The sequence below is a fragment of the Oncorhynchus kisutch genome, linkage group LG23, assembly GCF_002021735.2.
Source record: "Oncorhynchus kisutch isolate 150728-3 linkage group LG23, Okis_V2, whole genome shotgun sequence".
NCBI lineage: Eukaryota > Metazoa > Chordata > Actinopteri > Salmoniformes > Salmonidae > Oncorhynchus > Oncorhynchus kisutch.
In genome coordinates this window covers 34,462,742-34,478,827 of record NC_034196.2, presented here as the reverse complement: position 1 = coordinate 34,478,827, position 16,086 = coordinate 34,462,742, and the positions used below count along the sequence as shown (strand labels likewise).

The window sequence follows — 16,086 nt, the reverse complement described above, 5'->3', positions numbered from 1 at the left end:
GTCTGGTGCAAACCCAACACCTCTCATTACCCAAGAACAGCATCCCCACAGTGAAGCACGGTGGTGGCAGCATCTAGCTGTGGGGATGTTATCCATCAGTAGGGACTGGGAAACTGGTCAGAATTGAAGGAATGATGGATGGCGCTAAATACAGGGAAATTCCTGAGGGAAACCTGTTTCAGTCTTCCAGAGATTTGAGACTGGGACAGAGGTTCACCTTCCAGCAGGACAATGACCATAAGCATAATGCTAAAGCAACACTTGAGTGGTGTAAAGGGATACATTTAAATGTCTTGAAATGGCCTAGTCAAAGCCCAGAACTCAATTCAATTGAGAATCTGTGGTATGACTTAAAGATTGCTGTACACCAGTGGAACCCATCCAACTTACAGGAGCTGGAGCAGTTTTGCCTTGAAGAATGGACAAAAATCCCAGTGGCTAGATGTGCCAAGCTTACAGAGACATACCCCAAGAGACTTGCAGCTGTAATTGCTGCAAAAGGTGGCTCTACAAAGTGTTGACTTTTGGGGGGGGGGGGTTGATTAGTTATGCACGCTCAAGTTCTGTTTTTTTTGTCTTATTTCCACCAAAGTGGTAGGCATGTTGAGTAAATCAAATGATACAAAAAAAATCTAATTTAATTCCAGGTAGTAAGGCAACAAAATAGAAAAAATGCCACGGGGGGTGAATACTTTCACAAGCCATTATATGTGTACAACATTAAAGACCTACATCACTATACCGTGTGTCAGTTTAAAAATGTATTTTGCATGCCCTGATACTGCACAATGACTAAGTGAATTGCGGCTGGGGTAGGTTTCTCAAAAACGAGACAAACCTAGAAATAAAATAAAGAAAGTGTCTGGAAACCTCCATAGCATTAGCATAAAAATTTTAAAAAGAGATTTACTTCAGAAATAGGAACAGTCACCATTAATAATGCAGCACTGTGCACACCACTACACTCAAACAAATTGTGTTCAATGATAGGTGCATTAAGTTGTAATTAAATTTTTGCTCACAATCTCTCCAGCTTTAGGAACATAAACCATAACTAGACAATTCATTCCTACTGAATAAAGTCCGTGTGTCTTAAAGGCGTGGGCAGGGAGGGAACCTACCTGTCAGTTTTAAGGGCCTTGCCGTAGATGTGCTTGGAGGGGAACTCGCAGATTTCGGGGTGCATGCGGTACTGGCAGCTAAGGAAGACCACAGGGCTGGGCTTCTTGTTCTCCTTACAGTAGCGATCCAGGTTCTTCACCAGCCGAGCCATCAGGGACTGGCCGTACTTCAACTCCTTCGCTTTCTGACAGAAGAAATATCACACATTTAAATGCAACACTTAATCTACCTAACACTAAACCTTTTAATGTACAGTACCAGTCAAAAGTTGACACACCTACTCATTGGAGGATTTCCTTATTTTTACTATTTTCTACATTGTAGAATAATAGTGAAGACATCAAAACTATGAAATAACACATATGGAATCGTGCAGTAACCAAAAGTTTTCAATCAAAATATATTTGGGATTCTTCAAATTAGCCACCCTTTGCCATGACGACAGCTTAGCACTCTTGGTCTTCTCTCAACCAGATTCACGAGGTATGCATTTCAATTAACAAGTGTACCTTGTTAAAAGTTAATTTGTGGAATTTCTTTCCTTCTTAATGCGTTTGAGCCAATCAGTGTTGTGACAAGGTAGGGGTGGTATACAGAAGATATTCCCATTTGGTAAAAGACCCAGTCCATATGATGGTAAGTACAGCTCAAATAAGCAAAGAGAAATGACATTCCATCAACACTTTAAGACATGAGGGTCATTCAACACGGACAATTTCCAAAACGTTGCAAGTTTAAGCGCACTTGCAAAAACCATCAAGCACTGATGAAGAACCTGGCTCTCATGAGGACCACCACAGGAAAGGAAGACCCAGAGTTACTTCTGCTGCAGAGGATGAGTTCATTAAAGTTACCAGCCTCAGAAATTCAAGACTAAATAAATGCTTCAGAGTTCAAGTAACAATCAACTGTTCAGAGGAGACTTCGTAAGTCAGGCCTTCATGGTCAAATTGCTGCAAAGAAAATCACTATGTGACCAAGAAGGAGAGCGATGGAGTTTTGCATCAGATGACCTGGCCTCAATTCAGATGGTTTGGGTTGAGTTGGACCGCAGAATGAAGGTAAAGCAGCCAACAGGTGCTCATCATGTGGGAACTCCTTCAAGACTGTTAGAAAAGCTTTCCTGGTGACAACCTCATGAAGCTGGCTGAGCGAAAACAAAGCTGTCAAGGAAAAGGGTGGATACATTGAAGTACTGCAAATATAAAATATATTTGGATTTGTTTAACACTTTTTTGGTTACTACATGATTCCATGTGTTATGTCATAGTTTTGATGTCTTCACTATTTTTCTACAATGTAGAAAATAAAGAAAAACCCTTGAATGAGTAGGTGCCCAAACCTTTGACTGGTAATGGATATCTATATGGGGAGAAACAAGCAGCCAGGGGAACACAATGAAAATACACAGTTTGTTTCATTGTTAGTCAGAATCATTGACCTGAGAAGTGTTGAAAGACTCACATGAGTAAGAAAAGGGGCGGCAGGTAGCCTAGTGGTCAGAGCGTTGGGCCAGTAACGACTGACAAGGTAAAAATCTGTCCTTCTGCCCCAGAACAAGGCAGTTAACCCACTGTTCCCCAGTAGGCCGTCATTGTAAATAAGAATTTGTTCTTAACTGACTTGCCAAGTAAAATAAAAATCTCTTGCAGGTATTTTCATGTAGTGACAGTGAGTTGCAGTACCTGGGAGATAACCGTAGGGGGCAGTTGATGGGGGTCTCCCACCAGGATGAGGGCGTTGCAATGGTAGAGCAAAGGGATGAGAGTCTCCGTCTCGGTGGCCTGCCCTGCCTGCACCACACAACGAAATGTGTTGGGGGGGGGGGGGGAAATGCTCTTGGTTTCTCACATTCATACTGAGGCAGTGTGAAGGTGTTTTCATATAGTGCATTCAAAAAATATTCAGACCACTTGACTTTTTCCCACATTGCTACATTACAGCCTTACTCTAAAATTGTTTGGAAGTGTTTTTCCCCGCCTCAATCTGCACACATCAATGACAAAACAGGTTGATTTTTTGCAAATGTTTTAAATTATAAACTGAAAAATCACATTTACATAAGTATTCAGACCCTTTAATCAGTTGAAGCACCTTGGGCAGCAATTACAGCCTAGTATTCTTAGGTATGACGCTACAAGCTTGGCACACCTGTATTTGGAGAGTTTCTCCCATTCTTCTCCGCAGATCCTCTCAAGCTCTGTCAGGTTGCATGTGAAGGGACTGCACAGCTATTTTCATGGCCCCTCCAGAGATATTGGATCGGGTTCAAGTCCGCGATATGGCTGGGCCACTCAAGGACATTCACAGACTGTCCCGAAGCCACTCCTGATTTGTCTTGGCTGTGTGCTTAGGGTCATTGTCCTGTTGGAAGGTGAACCTTTGCCCTAGTCTGAGGTCCTGGGAGCTTTGGATGAGGTTTATAAATCAGGGATCTCTGTACTTTTCTCTGTTCATCTTTCCCACAATCCTGACAAGTCTCCCAGTCCCTGACACCAAAAAACATCTCCACAGCATGATGTTTCCTCCAGACATGACACTTGGCATTCAGGCCAAAGACCACAATCTTGGCTTCTTCAGACCAGAGAATGTTTCTCATGGTCTGAGATTCAGGTTCTCGGTCACCTCCCTGACTAAGGCCCTTCTCCCCCGACTGCTCAGTTTGGCTGGACAGCCAGCTCTAGGAAGAGTCTTGGTGGTTCCAAACATCTTCCAGTTAAAAATGATGGAGGCCATTGTGTTCTTAGGGACCTTCAATGCTGCAGAATTTTTTTGGTACCCTTCCCCAGATCTATGCATCGACACAATCCTGTCTCGGAGCTCTACAGACAATTCCTTCGACCTCATGGCTTGGTTTATGCTCCGACATGCACTGTCATCTGTTGGACCTTATATAAATTAGGGGTAGACCGATTATGATTTTTCAATGTCGATACCGATTATTGGAGGCCCAAAAAAAGCAGATACCGATTAAATCGGCCATTTTAAATTATTTGTAATAATGACAATTACAACAATACTGAACTAACACTTATTTTAACTTAACTTCTTAAGGTATAGGGGGCAGCATTTCCACTTTTGGATAAATAGTGTTTCAACTTCCTGCTATTCATGCCAGGAATATATTATATGCATATGATTAGTAGGTGTGGATAGAAAACTCTGAAGTTTCTAAAACTGGTTCAATCATGTCTGTGACTATAACAGAACTTATGTAGCAGGCAAAACCCTGAGGCAAAACTGTTCAGAATTATTATTATTTTCCTCTGACCGTTCCCTCAGTTGTCTTTGCCAAGGGAAATTTCATAGCGACCATTTTACAGTTCCTACGACTTCCACAGGATGCCACCAGTCTTTGGAATTGGGTTGAAGTTAATCATTGGTGAAACGAAGAAGAGGCACATCCTGGAACAACGTTACAATGTTGATAGTTACGCAAGAGGGAAAATGGTGCATGTTTTGTTTATTTGCTCTATTGAATACAGATTGCCCCGTCTACAATTTGATCAATTATTAACGTTTAAAAATACCTAATGTTGTATTACAAAATGTTTTGGAAAGCTGTTTTTTCCCCCGGATCAAACCTGCTTTATAAATGGACATTTTGGGTATACATGGATGGAATTAATCGAAAAAAAGGACCAATTGTGATGTTTATGGGACATATTGGAGTGCCAACAAAGAAGCTCGTCAAAGGTAATGCATGTTTTATTTCAGCGTTTTGTGTAGCGCCTGCTACGCTATCCTTTTGTTTACAACTGGTTCAGCTGGTTCAGGTGGGTGCATGCTATCAGATAATAGCTTCTCATGCTTTCGCCAAAAAGCATTTTTAAAATCTGACATGTTGGCTGGATTCACGAGTGTAGCTTTAATTGAGTACCCTGCATGTGTGATTTAATGAAAGTTTGAGTTAACGCGTTTGGCGCTCTGCATTTCCCGAGGCTATTGGCCACTTGGGACGCTAGCGTCTCACTTTCCCCAAGAGGTTAATGACCTAAGGCTCGTATTTCTGTGTGTTATAATTAAGTCTATGATTTGATAGAGCATTCTGACTGAGCGGTGGTAGGCACCAGCAGGCTCGTAAGCATTCATTCAAACAGTACTTTCGTGCGTTTTGCCAGCAGCTCCTCGCTGTGCTTCAAACGACGTGTTCCTGGTTAACTTAAACGTTAGCTTTCTTACATGGCACATATTGCATTCTTACTTTCTTCTCCAACAGTTTGTTTTTGCATTATTTAACCAAATTGAACATGTTTCATTATTTATTTGAGGCTAAATTGATTTTATTGATGTATTATATTAATATGGTCGAATCCGGAAACTATCATTTCGAAAACAAAACGTTTATTCTTTCAGTGAAATACGGAACCGTTACATATTTTATCTAACGGGTGGCATCCATAAGTCTAAATATTGCTGTTAACATTGAAGGTTGTGCAATGTATGTCATAATTACGTAAAATTCTGGCAAATTAGTTCGCAACGAGCCAGGCGGCCCAAACTGTTGCATATACCCCGACTGTGTGCAATGAACGCAAGAGAAGTGACAATTTCACCTGGTTAATATTGCCTGCTAAACTGGATTTCTTTTAGCTAAATATGCAGGTTTAAAAATATATACTTCTGTGTATTGATTTTAAGAAAGGCATTGATGTTTATGGTTAGGTATACGTTGGAGAAACGACAGTCCTTTTTCGCGAATGTGCACCGCATCGATTATATGCAATGCAGGACAAGCTAGATAAACTAGTAATATCAACCATGTGTAGTTAACTAGTGATTATGATTGATTGATTTAATGTTTTTTATAAGTTTAATGCTAGCTAGCAGCTTACCTTGGCCTCTTACCGCATTCGCGTAACAGGCGGTCTCCTCGTGAGGCAGGTGGTTAAGAGCGTTGGCCTAGTTAACCGTAAGGTTGCAAGTTTGAATCCCGAGCTGACAAGGTAAAAATCTGTCGTTCTGCCCCTGAACAAGGCAGTTAACCCACTGTTCCTAGGCCGTCATTGAAAATAAGAATTTGTTCTTAACTGACTTGCCTAGTTAAATAAAGGTGTTAAAAGTATATATATATTTTTTAAAATCGGCATCCAAAAATTTCCGATTGTTATGAAAACTTGAAACCTGCCCTTCCGATTAATCGGTCGACCTTTAATATAGATAGTTGTTTGCCTTTCCAAATCATGTCCAATCAATTGAATTTACCACAAGTGGACTCCAAGTTGTTGAAACATCAAGGATGATCAATGGAAACAGGATGCACCTAAGCGCAATTTCAAGTCTCATAATAAAAGGTCTGAATAATTACGTAAAACTGCCCCTTTAAGAGCTAGCAAATGATTTTGTACCTCGTGTTATTCAAACCCCATAATCAGATAAATAGCCTATGAAGTTATTTTGTAGCCTCCACACATATTTTGGCATGTCTGTGTGTGAGTCCTTGACAATCACTAATCAATGTCCAAAAACGGCACAATTTATTTCTGCTTCTCATTTGTGGCACCAATGTGAGTTATGGGTGCTGCAGCAGCCTAGTGTGCTTGCACACCGTGAGTCTCCAGGACCACTTTGGTAGATGGAACAACTATTGAAATGCAGCCAAAGTATAAGAGCTCCAAAATCTGACCTCGTCCACGATGACGCAGCTAAAGGGCTTGTGTCCCAGGCGCCGGAACGCCGACTCCAGGACGGTGCTGCCGCTGGTGCTCAAGGTGCAGCAGACCACATGGGCATCTTGCAGTACCTGGGCCTGGGTTTCCTGCTTCCTAATGCGAGACTGATAGTGGGAGGAAGAAGAGAAAAATGTAGAGAACGAGTTGGACAGAAAGAGGGAAGAGAAAGCATGAGGGTTATGAGAGAAAGAAGCGTTTCTAATTAGAAGTCTTTCCCATCAAAGCTGTTTTTCTCCTTTAATCCATCCTGAATAATAACTCCTCTAATGAGCCCTTATACACATGACAACGTTGCTAAGGTCACCCATGTACACTACCGGTCATATTTAGAACACCTACTCATTCAAGGGTTTTTCTTTATTTTTACTATTTTCTACATTGTAGAATAATAGAAGACATCAAAACTATGAAATAACACAAGGAACCATGTAGGAAGCAAAAAAAATTGAAATATATATTTTTAGATGAATCTTCAAAGTAGCCACCCTTCGCCTTGATGACAGCGTTACACACTTGGCATTCTCTCAACCAGTTTCACCTGGAATGCTTTTCCAAAAGTCTTGAAGGAGTTCCCACATATGCTGAGCACTTGGCTGCTTTTCCTTAACTCTGCGGACCGACTCAGCCCAAACAATGTCACTTTCGTTGAGGTCGGGGGATTGTGGAGGCCAGGTCAGCTCTCCTTGGTCAAATAGCCCTTAGACAGCCTGGAGGTGTGTTGGGTTATTGTCCTGTTGAAAAACAAAATGATAGACCCACGTTGCGCAAACCAGATGGGATGGCATATTGCTTCAGAATGCTGTGGTAGCCATGCTGGTTAAGTGTGCCATGAATTCTAAATAACCTCCTCCATGCTTTACGGTGGGAAATAGACATGTGGAGACCATCTATTCACCCACACCGCATCTAACAGACACAGCGGTTGGAACCAATAATCTCCAATTTGAACTCTAGAGGACAAATTCCCACCGGTCTAATGTCCATGGCACATGTTTCTTGGCCTAGGCAAGTCTCTTATTGGTGTCCTTCAATCGTGGTTTCCTTGCAGCAATTCGACCATGAAGGCCTGATTCACGCAGTCTCCTCTGAACAGTTGATGTTGAGATGTGTCTTTTACTTTAAAACTTTTTTACTCTGTAGCATTCATTTAACCTGCAATTTCTAAGGCTGGTAACTTTAATGAACTTATCCTCTGCAGCAGAGGAACTCTGGGTCTGTGGCGGTGCTCATGAGAGCCAGTTTCATAGCGCTTGACAGTTTCTGCAACTTCACTTCAAGAAACTTTAAAAGTTATTGAAATGTTCCACATTGATTGACCTTCATGTCTTAAAGGACTGTCATTCAACTTTGCTTATTTCAGATGTTCCTTCCATAATTTGGACTTGGTCTTTTACCAAATTGAACTTTCTTTTGTATACCCCCCTACCTTGTCACAACACAATTGATTGCCTCAAACACATTAAAGGAAGAAATTGCACAAATTAACAAGGCACACCTATTAACCGAAATGCATTTCAGGTGACTACCTCCTGAATCTGGTTGAGAAAGCCAAGAGTGTGCAAAGCTGTCATCAAGGCAAAGGGTGGCTATTTGAAGAAACTCAAATATATTTTGATTTAACACTTTTTTGGTTACTACATGATTCCATATGTGTTATTTCATAGTGTTGATATCCATATGTAGTGTATATAATGGTCATGTGATTGTGGGCCTTACTTTTTTGAGTTGGAGGCTGAGTGTCTCTCTCTCTTGGAGCATTCTGGACTTCTGTGCTGCCAGCTCATGGTACTACACACCAGCCAATGGAAGACGCAGGAAGAGAAATCATGAAAAGCAGAAAAATTTAAAAACATGCCATTACATCATATTTTTAAAGGTATTTTAAGGAGTGGGGCAATCCCACTCCTTTTGCAATTTCTAATTGAAGAGATAGTAAAGTGTTGGAAAGATAGGGGAGATTGAAAGAGGGTGAGTCAAAGGGCAGTGGGCTGGAATCGAACCCATGTCGACTGTAAACGCATCTGAACAGAGGCCCATAATTAAAGTAAGAGCCCACAGAGTAGAACAGTAGGTGTGGCCAGCCTTCTGGTAGCCTCTGCTGGGTGAAGCATGCATGTACCATTTCCTCTTTCTTTTGCAGTTTTGGCAATATCTTGGAGATCTTGTCTATGTTCTCGTCCAGCTGCGCTCTGCGCCGGTGGATGTCTGAGTCCTGTGACATCTGGGCCCTTTCTGCAGGTGAAAAGGGACAAAACACATGTTTTTTATTGAGGTGATTTGAGGAAGGCGTGTGCATACTTGTGCCCGCGCACGCTCTCCAGACTCACGTGTTTTGTTTTTCACCTGACTGTCCAGGCTAAAAGGTTTTAAATTCTTGGAGATTGTCCTTTCGTTCCCAAGCCTCACCAGATTGATGTCCCCACAGTTACCTTTAAGAAAGCCATCCAGGACAATGTCAACTTCACCATATCAGTTCCATGAAACAATCATGTGGTTGAATTGCCTTTTAACTTTTACCCATTTAAATTTTTCCAAATAGGCATATTTCATTCATCTATTTCAGTTTCCCAATTCATGAGGATTTCCAGTTGAGGTAGCGTACCCTGGATGTTCCTGCACTTCTCCTTGAAGACCGGGATAATCTTCTTCATCAGGTTGTCGATGGCGGCGTTGGACGGGGCACACAGGAGGACCCTCATGCGGCGGGGTTCAGAATGCCTGTTTACTGGAGGAGACATGCTCTGTACTCCCTGGATATGGTTATGAGAATGAGGGGAACACAGGGAATTATATGAAAGTTTAAATTTCACAATGCCCTTAAGCCAAGGTTATTCAATAGGAAATAAAAATAAACACTAAAGAACACGAGAGCAAAAGAAAAGTTCATTTTGGTTTTTGAAAATGTCTCGTGTTTAATGACCTTAGCCCAGGGTTGAACAACAGTGTCCAGAAACAAGGCAAACAGCATACCTCAGAGAACAGCTTTTGCAGCATACCCACGATGGTTTTGCTCTTTCCCGTTCCTGGGGGTCCGTGTATCAGGCATATTTTTGGGGTGAGTTGCTGGTTCCTGATGACGGACAAACCGGTTCTCACCGCCCTCACCTGGTCTAGGTTGTAATCCTGGGCCAAACACATCATACAGACATACTGTTTACATCTATACAAGGCCATTTTTACACATGTAAGGGCCACCTCAAATTAAACAAAAACAAATTGGTCATGTCGGACTTAAAAGTAAAGTCACAAATCTTCAGTACTTGGTTATCCAATAGTTCCACAAAGGAATAACTTTCCTTTTAAAACCCTAAACACTCCATACTCAAACGGTTTCTTACAGGCAGGTTGAGGCTGGGGATGACCTCCGGGCCAGGTTGGAAGTAGGAGACATGTGGGGCCAGGAGAGGCTTGCGCATAGAGCTGCTATTGAGCAGACAGATTGCCCTGAACTCCCTCATGGTGCTGACCAGGGAGCCCACCACATCACAGCGCACTGCCTGCTTGTTCACCAACCTCACATTCCCCAGGGTCTTTATCATCAGGTTCAGAGTTGGGCACTGGCCTGAAGGGCAGCAGAGAAATACATCATATCCAGCATTGGATAAAGTACATTTAAATGAAATCAACACTAACAGTAAAACACAGTATTGTATTAAAAGTAATGCAATATAGTAAAATAATACATTGCATACTTAAGCAATAAGACCTGAGGGGGTGTGGTATATGGCCAATAAAGCACGGCTAAGTGACGTTCTTAGGCGCAATGTGGAGTGCCTGGACACTGCCCTTAGCCGTGGTATATTGTTGATATATCACAAACCCCCGAGGTGCCTTATAGCAATTATAAACTGGTTACAAATGTAATTAGAGCAGTAAAACGAAATGGTTTTGTAATACCTGTGGTATACGGCCTGATATACCACAGCTGTCAGCCAAAAATCAGCATTCAGGGTTTGAACCAACCAGTTTATATGCATATATGATGAGGATGAATGGACAAAGGTAACTCTGAAGTTGAAAAAAACATGACTTATCAGCTATCCTCTAAAGGGATAGTGAGTGATTTTGGCAATTAAGCCCTTTTTCTACTTGTACAGTCAGATGCAGTCATGGATACCATTTTTATGTCTCTGCGTGCAGTTGAAGGAATTCAGCGCAATGACTGGAAGTCTCAGAGTTACCGCTAGTTAGCAGTGGCTTGCTAAACTACCTTCAAAAACTGGTCCAGAGGGGTATACTACAGAGTTCGATAAAAGTAGTCAGCCAGCAGAGGTTAACTAAATGTAAAAAAGTATGTTCTCTTAAAAAAGTTTACCCTTTTCTCTCTCCAAATTCGTGGTTTCCAATTGGTAGTTACAATCTCATCTTATCGCTGCAACCCCCGTACGGACTCGGGAGAGGCGAAGGTCGAGAGGCGTGCGTCCTCCAAAACACGACCAAACCAAGCCAGTACCCGCTAAACCCTGAAGCCAGCCACACCAATGTGTCGGAGGAAACACCGTACACCTGGCGACCGTGTCAGCGTGCATGCACCTGGCCCGCCACAGGAGTCGCTAGAGCACAATGGGACAAAGACAACCCTGCCGACAAAAACCCTCCCTAACACGGACGACGCTAGGCCAAATGGTTCCCCTGGTCGCGAAAGGCTGCGACAGATCCTGGACTCGAACCAGCCTGGTCTCTAGTGGCACAGCTAGCACTGCCTTAGACCACTGCACCTCTCGGGAGGCCTTTTACTAAATATTCTGATATCTTTATATAAAATAAAGTTACGCTAGTGCTACTCTCTGCTCATCATATATGCATAGTCACTTCACCATATCTACATGTAAATACTACCTCAATCAGCCTGACTAACCAGTGTCTGTATGTAGCCTCGCTACTTTTATAGCCTCGCTACTGTATATAGCCTGTCTTTTTACTGTTGTTTTATTTCTTTACTTCACTATTGTTCACCTAATACCTTTTTTTTCACTATTGGTTAGAGCCTGTAAGTAAGCATTTCACCTGTTGTATTCGGCGCACATGGTCTAATTGATTTAACGTACATAAAGACATCCAAGTTTAGCTTTTTTAAGGAAGCATCAAATCAATAGTTATTTGCGGTTGCTTATGAAAGCTAGCTGGCTAACAATGATTCTCCTTTGTAGTATACCCCTCTGGGTAAAATGACTGGCCCCTCTAAATTAAGCCACAGAAAAGCAAGGCATTATTAGTCATCAACTGGATCCCCATTATAGTGAATGGATAAATGGCTCTCAGATACACACACAAATTGTGTCAGTCAAAAGTTGACACCTACCTCATTCAAGGGTTTTTATATTTTTACTACTTTCTACATTGTAGAATAATAGTGAAGACATGAAAACTATGAAAGAACATATCGAATCATGTAGTAACCTTTACATTCTCTCAACCAGCTTCATGAGGTAGTCACCTAGAATGCATTTCAATTAAACAGGTGTGCCTTGTTAAGTTAATTTGTGAAATTTCTTTCCTTTTTAATTTGTTTGAGCCAATCAGTTGTTTTAGCCCTATTTGGTAAAAGAACAAGTATTTTACCAAATAGTCTCAAATAAGCAAAGAGAAACAGTCCATCTTTATTTTAAGTCAGTCAATGCGGAAAATATCTTCAAGTGCAGTTGCAAAAACTAACAAGCACTATGAAGAAACTGGCTCTCATGAGGACTGCCACAGGAAGGTAAGACCCAGCGTTACCTCTGCTGCAGAGGATAAGTTCATTAGAGTTACCAGCCTCAGAAATTGCAGCCCAAATAAATGCTAGAGTTCAAGTAACAGACATCAACATCAACTGTTCTGAGGAAACTGCGTGAAATCAGGCCTTCATGGGTCGAATTGCTGCAAAGAAACCACTACGGAAGGAAACACGAGCAATGGGCAACACATGCAATGAGCATTAGACCAAAGCAAACGGTGGCTACTTTGAAGAATATCAAACACTTTTTTGGTTACTACATGATTCCATGTGTGTTATTTCATAGCTTTGGTGTCTTCACTACTATTCTACAATGTAGAAAATTGTAAAATAAAGAAAAACCCTTGAATGAGTAGGTTTGTTCTAACATTTGACTGGTACTGTATACACACACGGAAAGTATTCAGACCCTTTTGACTTTTTCCACATTCAAAAAAGGATTAAAATGTTTATTCCTCATCATTCAACACACAAAAGCCCATAATGATAAAGAAGAAACAGGTTTAGAAATGTTTAAATTTATTACAAATAAAAAAACAGAAATACATTTATATAAGTATTCAGACCCTTTACTCAATTATTTGTTGAAGCACCTTCGGAAATTATAACAGCCTTAAGTCTTCTTGGGTAAAGGTAAAATGAAATCGATTTTAATAAATGCTATAAGCTTGGCACACCCTCTCAAGCTCTGTCATGTTGGATGGGGAGCGTCGCTGCATAGCTACAGTTGGAGTCGGAAGTTTACATACACCTTAGCCAAATACATTTTAAACTCAGTTTTTCACCATTTCTGACATTACCTCCTAGTAAAAATGCCCTGTTTTTAGGTCAGTAAGGATCCCCACTTAATTTTAAGAATGTGAACTGTCAGAAAGAGAGAATTATTTATTTCAGCTTTTATTTCTTTCATCACATTCCCAGTGGGTCAGAAGTTGACACTCAATTAGTATTTGCTAGCATTGCCTTTAAAATTGTTTAACTTCAGATGGCCCAAATATTTTGGGTAGCCTTTGACAAGCTTCCCACAATAAGTTGGATGAATTTTGCCTGATTCCTCCTGACAGAGCTAGAATAACTGAGTGAGGTTTGTAGGCCTCCTTGCTCGCAGACGCTTTTTCACTTCTACCCACAAATTTTCCAAAGGCTTGAGGTCCAGTGCTTTGTGATGGCCACTCCAATACCTTGACTTTGTCCTTAAGTCATATTGCCACAACTTTGGAAGTATGCTTGGGGTCATTGTCCATTTAGAAGACACATTTGCGACCAAGCTTTAACTGATGTCTTGAGATGTTCCTTCAATATATCCACATAATTTTGCTTCCTCATGATTCCATCCATTTTGTGAAGTGCAGCAGTCCCTCCGGCAGCAAATCACCCCCATAACATGATGCTGCCACCCCAGTGCTTCACGGTTGGGATGGTGTTCTTCGGCTTACAAGCCTCCCCATTATTCCGCCAAACATAACGATGGTCATTATGGCCAAACAGTTCCATTTTTGTTTAATCAGACCAAAGGATATGTCTCCAAAAAGTGCAATCATTGTCCCCATGAGCAGTTGCAAACCGTAGTCTGGCATTTTTATGGCGGTTTGGAGCAGTGGCTTCTTCCTTGCTGAGCAGCCTTTCAGGATATGTCGATATTGGACTCATTTTACTGTGGATATAGATACTTTTGTACCGGTTTCCTGCAGCATCTTCACGAGGTCCTTTGCTGTTGTTGTGGGATTCATTTGTACTTTTCACACTAAAGTACATTCATCTCTAGGAGACAGAATATGTCTCCTGAGTGGTATGACGGCTGCGTGGTCCCATGGTGTTTATACTTGTGTACTATTGTTTGTACAGATGAACGTGGTACCTTCAGGTGTTTGGATATTGCTCCCAAGGATGAACCAGACTTGGAGGTCTACAATGGTTTTTCTATTCAACTTATCTTTCCATAGCAATACAACCCCCTTCCCTCTTAACTTCTTAAGGTATCGGGGGAAGCATTTTCACTTTTGGATAAATAGCGTGCCCAATTTCAACTTCCTGCTACTCATGCCAGGAATATAAGATCTACTAAAAACATGCATATTTGGGTAGAAAACATTCTGAAGTTTCTAAAACTGTTTGAATCATGTCTGAGTATAACAGAACTTATGTAGCAGGCAAAACCTGAGGACTAAACGCTCATAATGTTTTATTTTTTTTGTTTTCTGTGTCCTGAGTTCTCATTGGCAAATGATATTTCTTAGGAACCTGTTTTCAGGTCCTACCGCTTCCACTGGATGTCACCAGTCTTTGGAATTTGGTTGAGGTTATTCATTTGTGCAATGAAGAAGTAGGCCATCTAGGAACTGGGTAATACTGTTGAGTGCGTGAAAGACGTGAAAAGTAGCATTGGTTTGTTGTCTTCCTGTATCGAACACAGATAGACCAGTCTACAATTTAATCGATTATTAACATTTAAAAATACCTAAAGTTGTATTACAAAAGTAGTTTGAAATATTTTGGCAAAGTTCATAGGCAACTTTTGAAATATTTTGTAGTGACGTTGTGTTTTTTGGAAGCTGTTTTTTTCTGTATCAAACGCGGACATTTGGATATATATGGACGGAATTAATCGAACAAAAGGACCAATTGTGATGTTTATGGGACATATTGGAGTGCCAACAAAAGAAGCTCGTCAAAGGTAATGCATGTTTTATATTTTATTTCTGCGTTTTGTGTAGCGCCTGCAGGGTTGAAATATGCTACTCTTTGTTTACTATTGTGCTATCATCAGATAATAGCTTCTTATGCTTTTGCCGAAAAGCCTTTTAAAAATATGATATGTTGGCTGGATTCACAACGAGTGTAGCTTTAATTGAGTATCTTACATGTGTGATTTAATGAAAGTTAGATTTTTATATCATTTTTTATTTTATTTGCCGCGCTGCATTTACCCAGTTTTTTGCCCAAGTGGGACGCATCCGTCCCCTATACCATAAGAAGTTAATGTATCACTTCCTGGCCTCTTACACACAAATGTACTCACCCACGCCTCCGTTGCAGACATTGGATCTCTGCACATATCCAAATTGTTCTTGGGGATCCAAGAGGTCCTGCTCATGCCAAGTGTAAGCACCTCTATTCTGGGGCAGCCACAGAATGACCAGGTCCTCCTCCCGTGGGAACATCTGACGGGAGTCATCACTGGCAGTAATGCTCGCTGACAAAAATAGGTTTGTTACGTGGCTCAGCTTTGGGACAACATCACAATGAACAATTGTTTACAGTATGTAGAGTCTAGTGCAAGCTTCAAGCATTGCTGTTTTTAAATGGTTAGCATACTCTATATAAAAAATTGGTTACTTAAGCTTACCTGTAAAGCTGACATTCCAAACACTGTGGATGTACTCATGTGCGACAACTTTTAAATTCTGAGTTACCACCTTTCCTGATTCCTTGTTCTTTAGCCATTCACCTGCAAGCTTTGATGAGAAGAGAATTTGACCTTAATAGAAGAGATCAACTCCAAGAGATCGCCATTAAAAACTATTTTGTGACTCATTACTCACCACTCTAAAATTTGCCAAAATGTAAATTCTTTGT

The 16,086-nt window shown here is 41.1% G+C and overlaps 1 protein-coding gene across 2 annotated transcripts in view; it reads right to left on the bottom strand.

Moving 5' to 3' along the window:
- setx (senataxin) overlaps positions 1 to 16,086 on the bottom strand; it is a 57,109-nt gene that overhangs the window by 9,718 nt on the left and 31,305 nt on the right. Inside the window, exons 10-20 of one of the 2 annotated variants that reach the window (XM_020458380.2) lie at positions 15,857 to 15,965; positions 15,530 to 15,703; positions 10,133 to 10,356; positions 9,765 to 9,917; positions 9,397 to 9,544; positions 9,122 to 9,223; positions 8,914 to 9,026; positions 8,511 to 8,582; positions 6,749 to 6,898; positions 2,808 to 2,915; positions 1,122 to 1,306 (exon numbers count right to left, since the gene is read on the bottom strand). In XM_020458380.2, coding sequence (XP_020313969.1) covers positions 1,122 to 1,306; positions 2,808 to 2,915; positions 6,749 to 6,898; positions 8,511 to 8,582; positions 8,914 to 9,026; positions 9,122 to 9,223; positions 9,397 to 9,544; positions 9,765 to 9,917; positions 10,133 to 10,356; positions 15,530 to 15,703; positions 15,857 to 15,965 — 1,538 coding nt within the window. The remainder of the gene's footprint in view (positions 1 to 1,121; positions 1,307 to 2,807; positions 2,916 to 6,748; positions 6,899 to 8,510; positions 8,583 to 8,913; positions 9,027 to 9,121; positions 9,224 to 9,396; positions 9,545 to 9,764; positions 9,918 to 10,132; positions 10,357 to 15,529; positions 15,704 to 15,856; positions 15,966 to 16,086) is intronic. The other variant, XM_020458381.2, reaches the window with a different exon arrangement.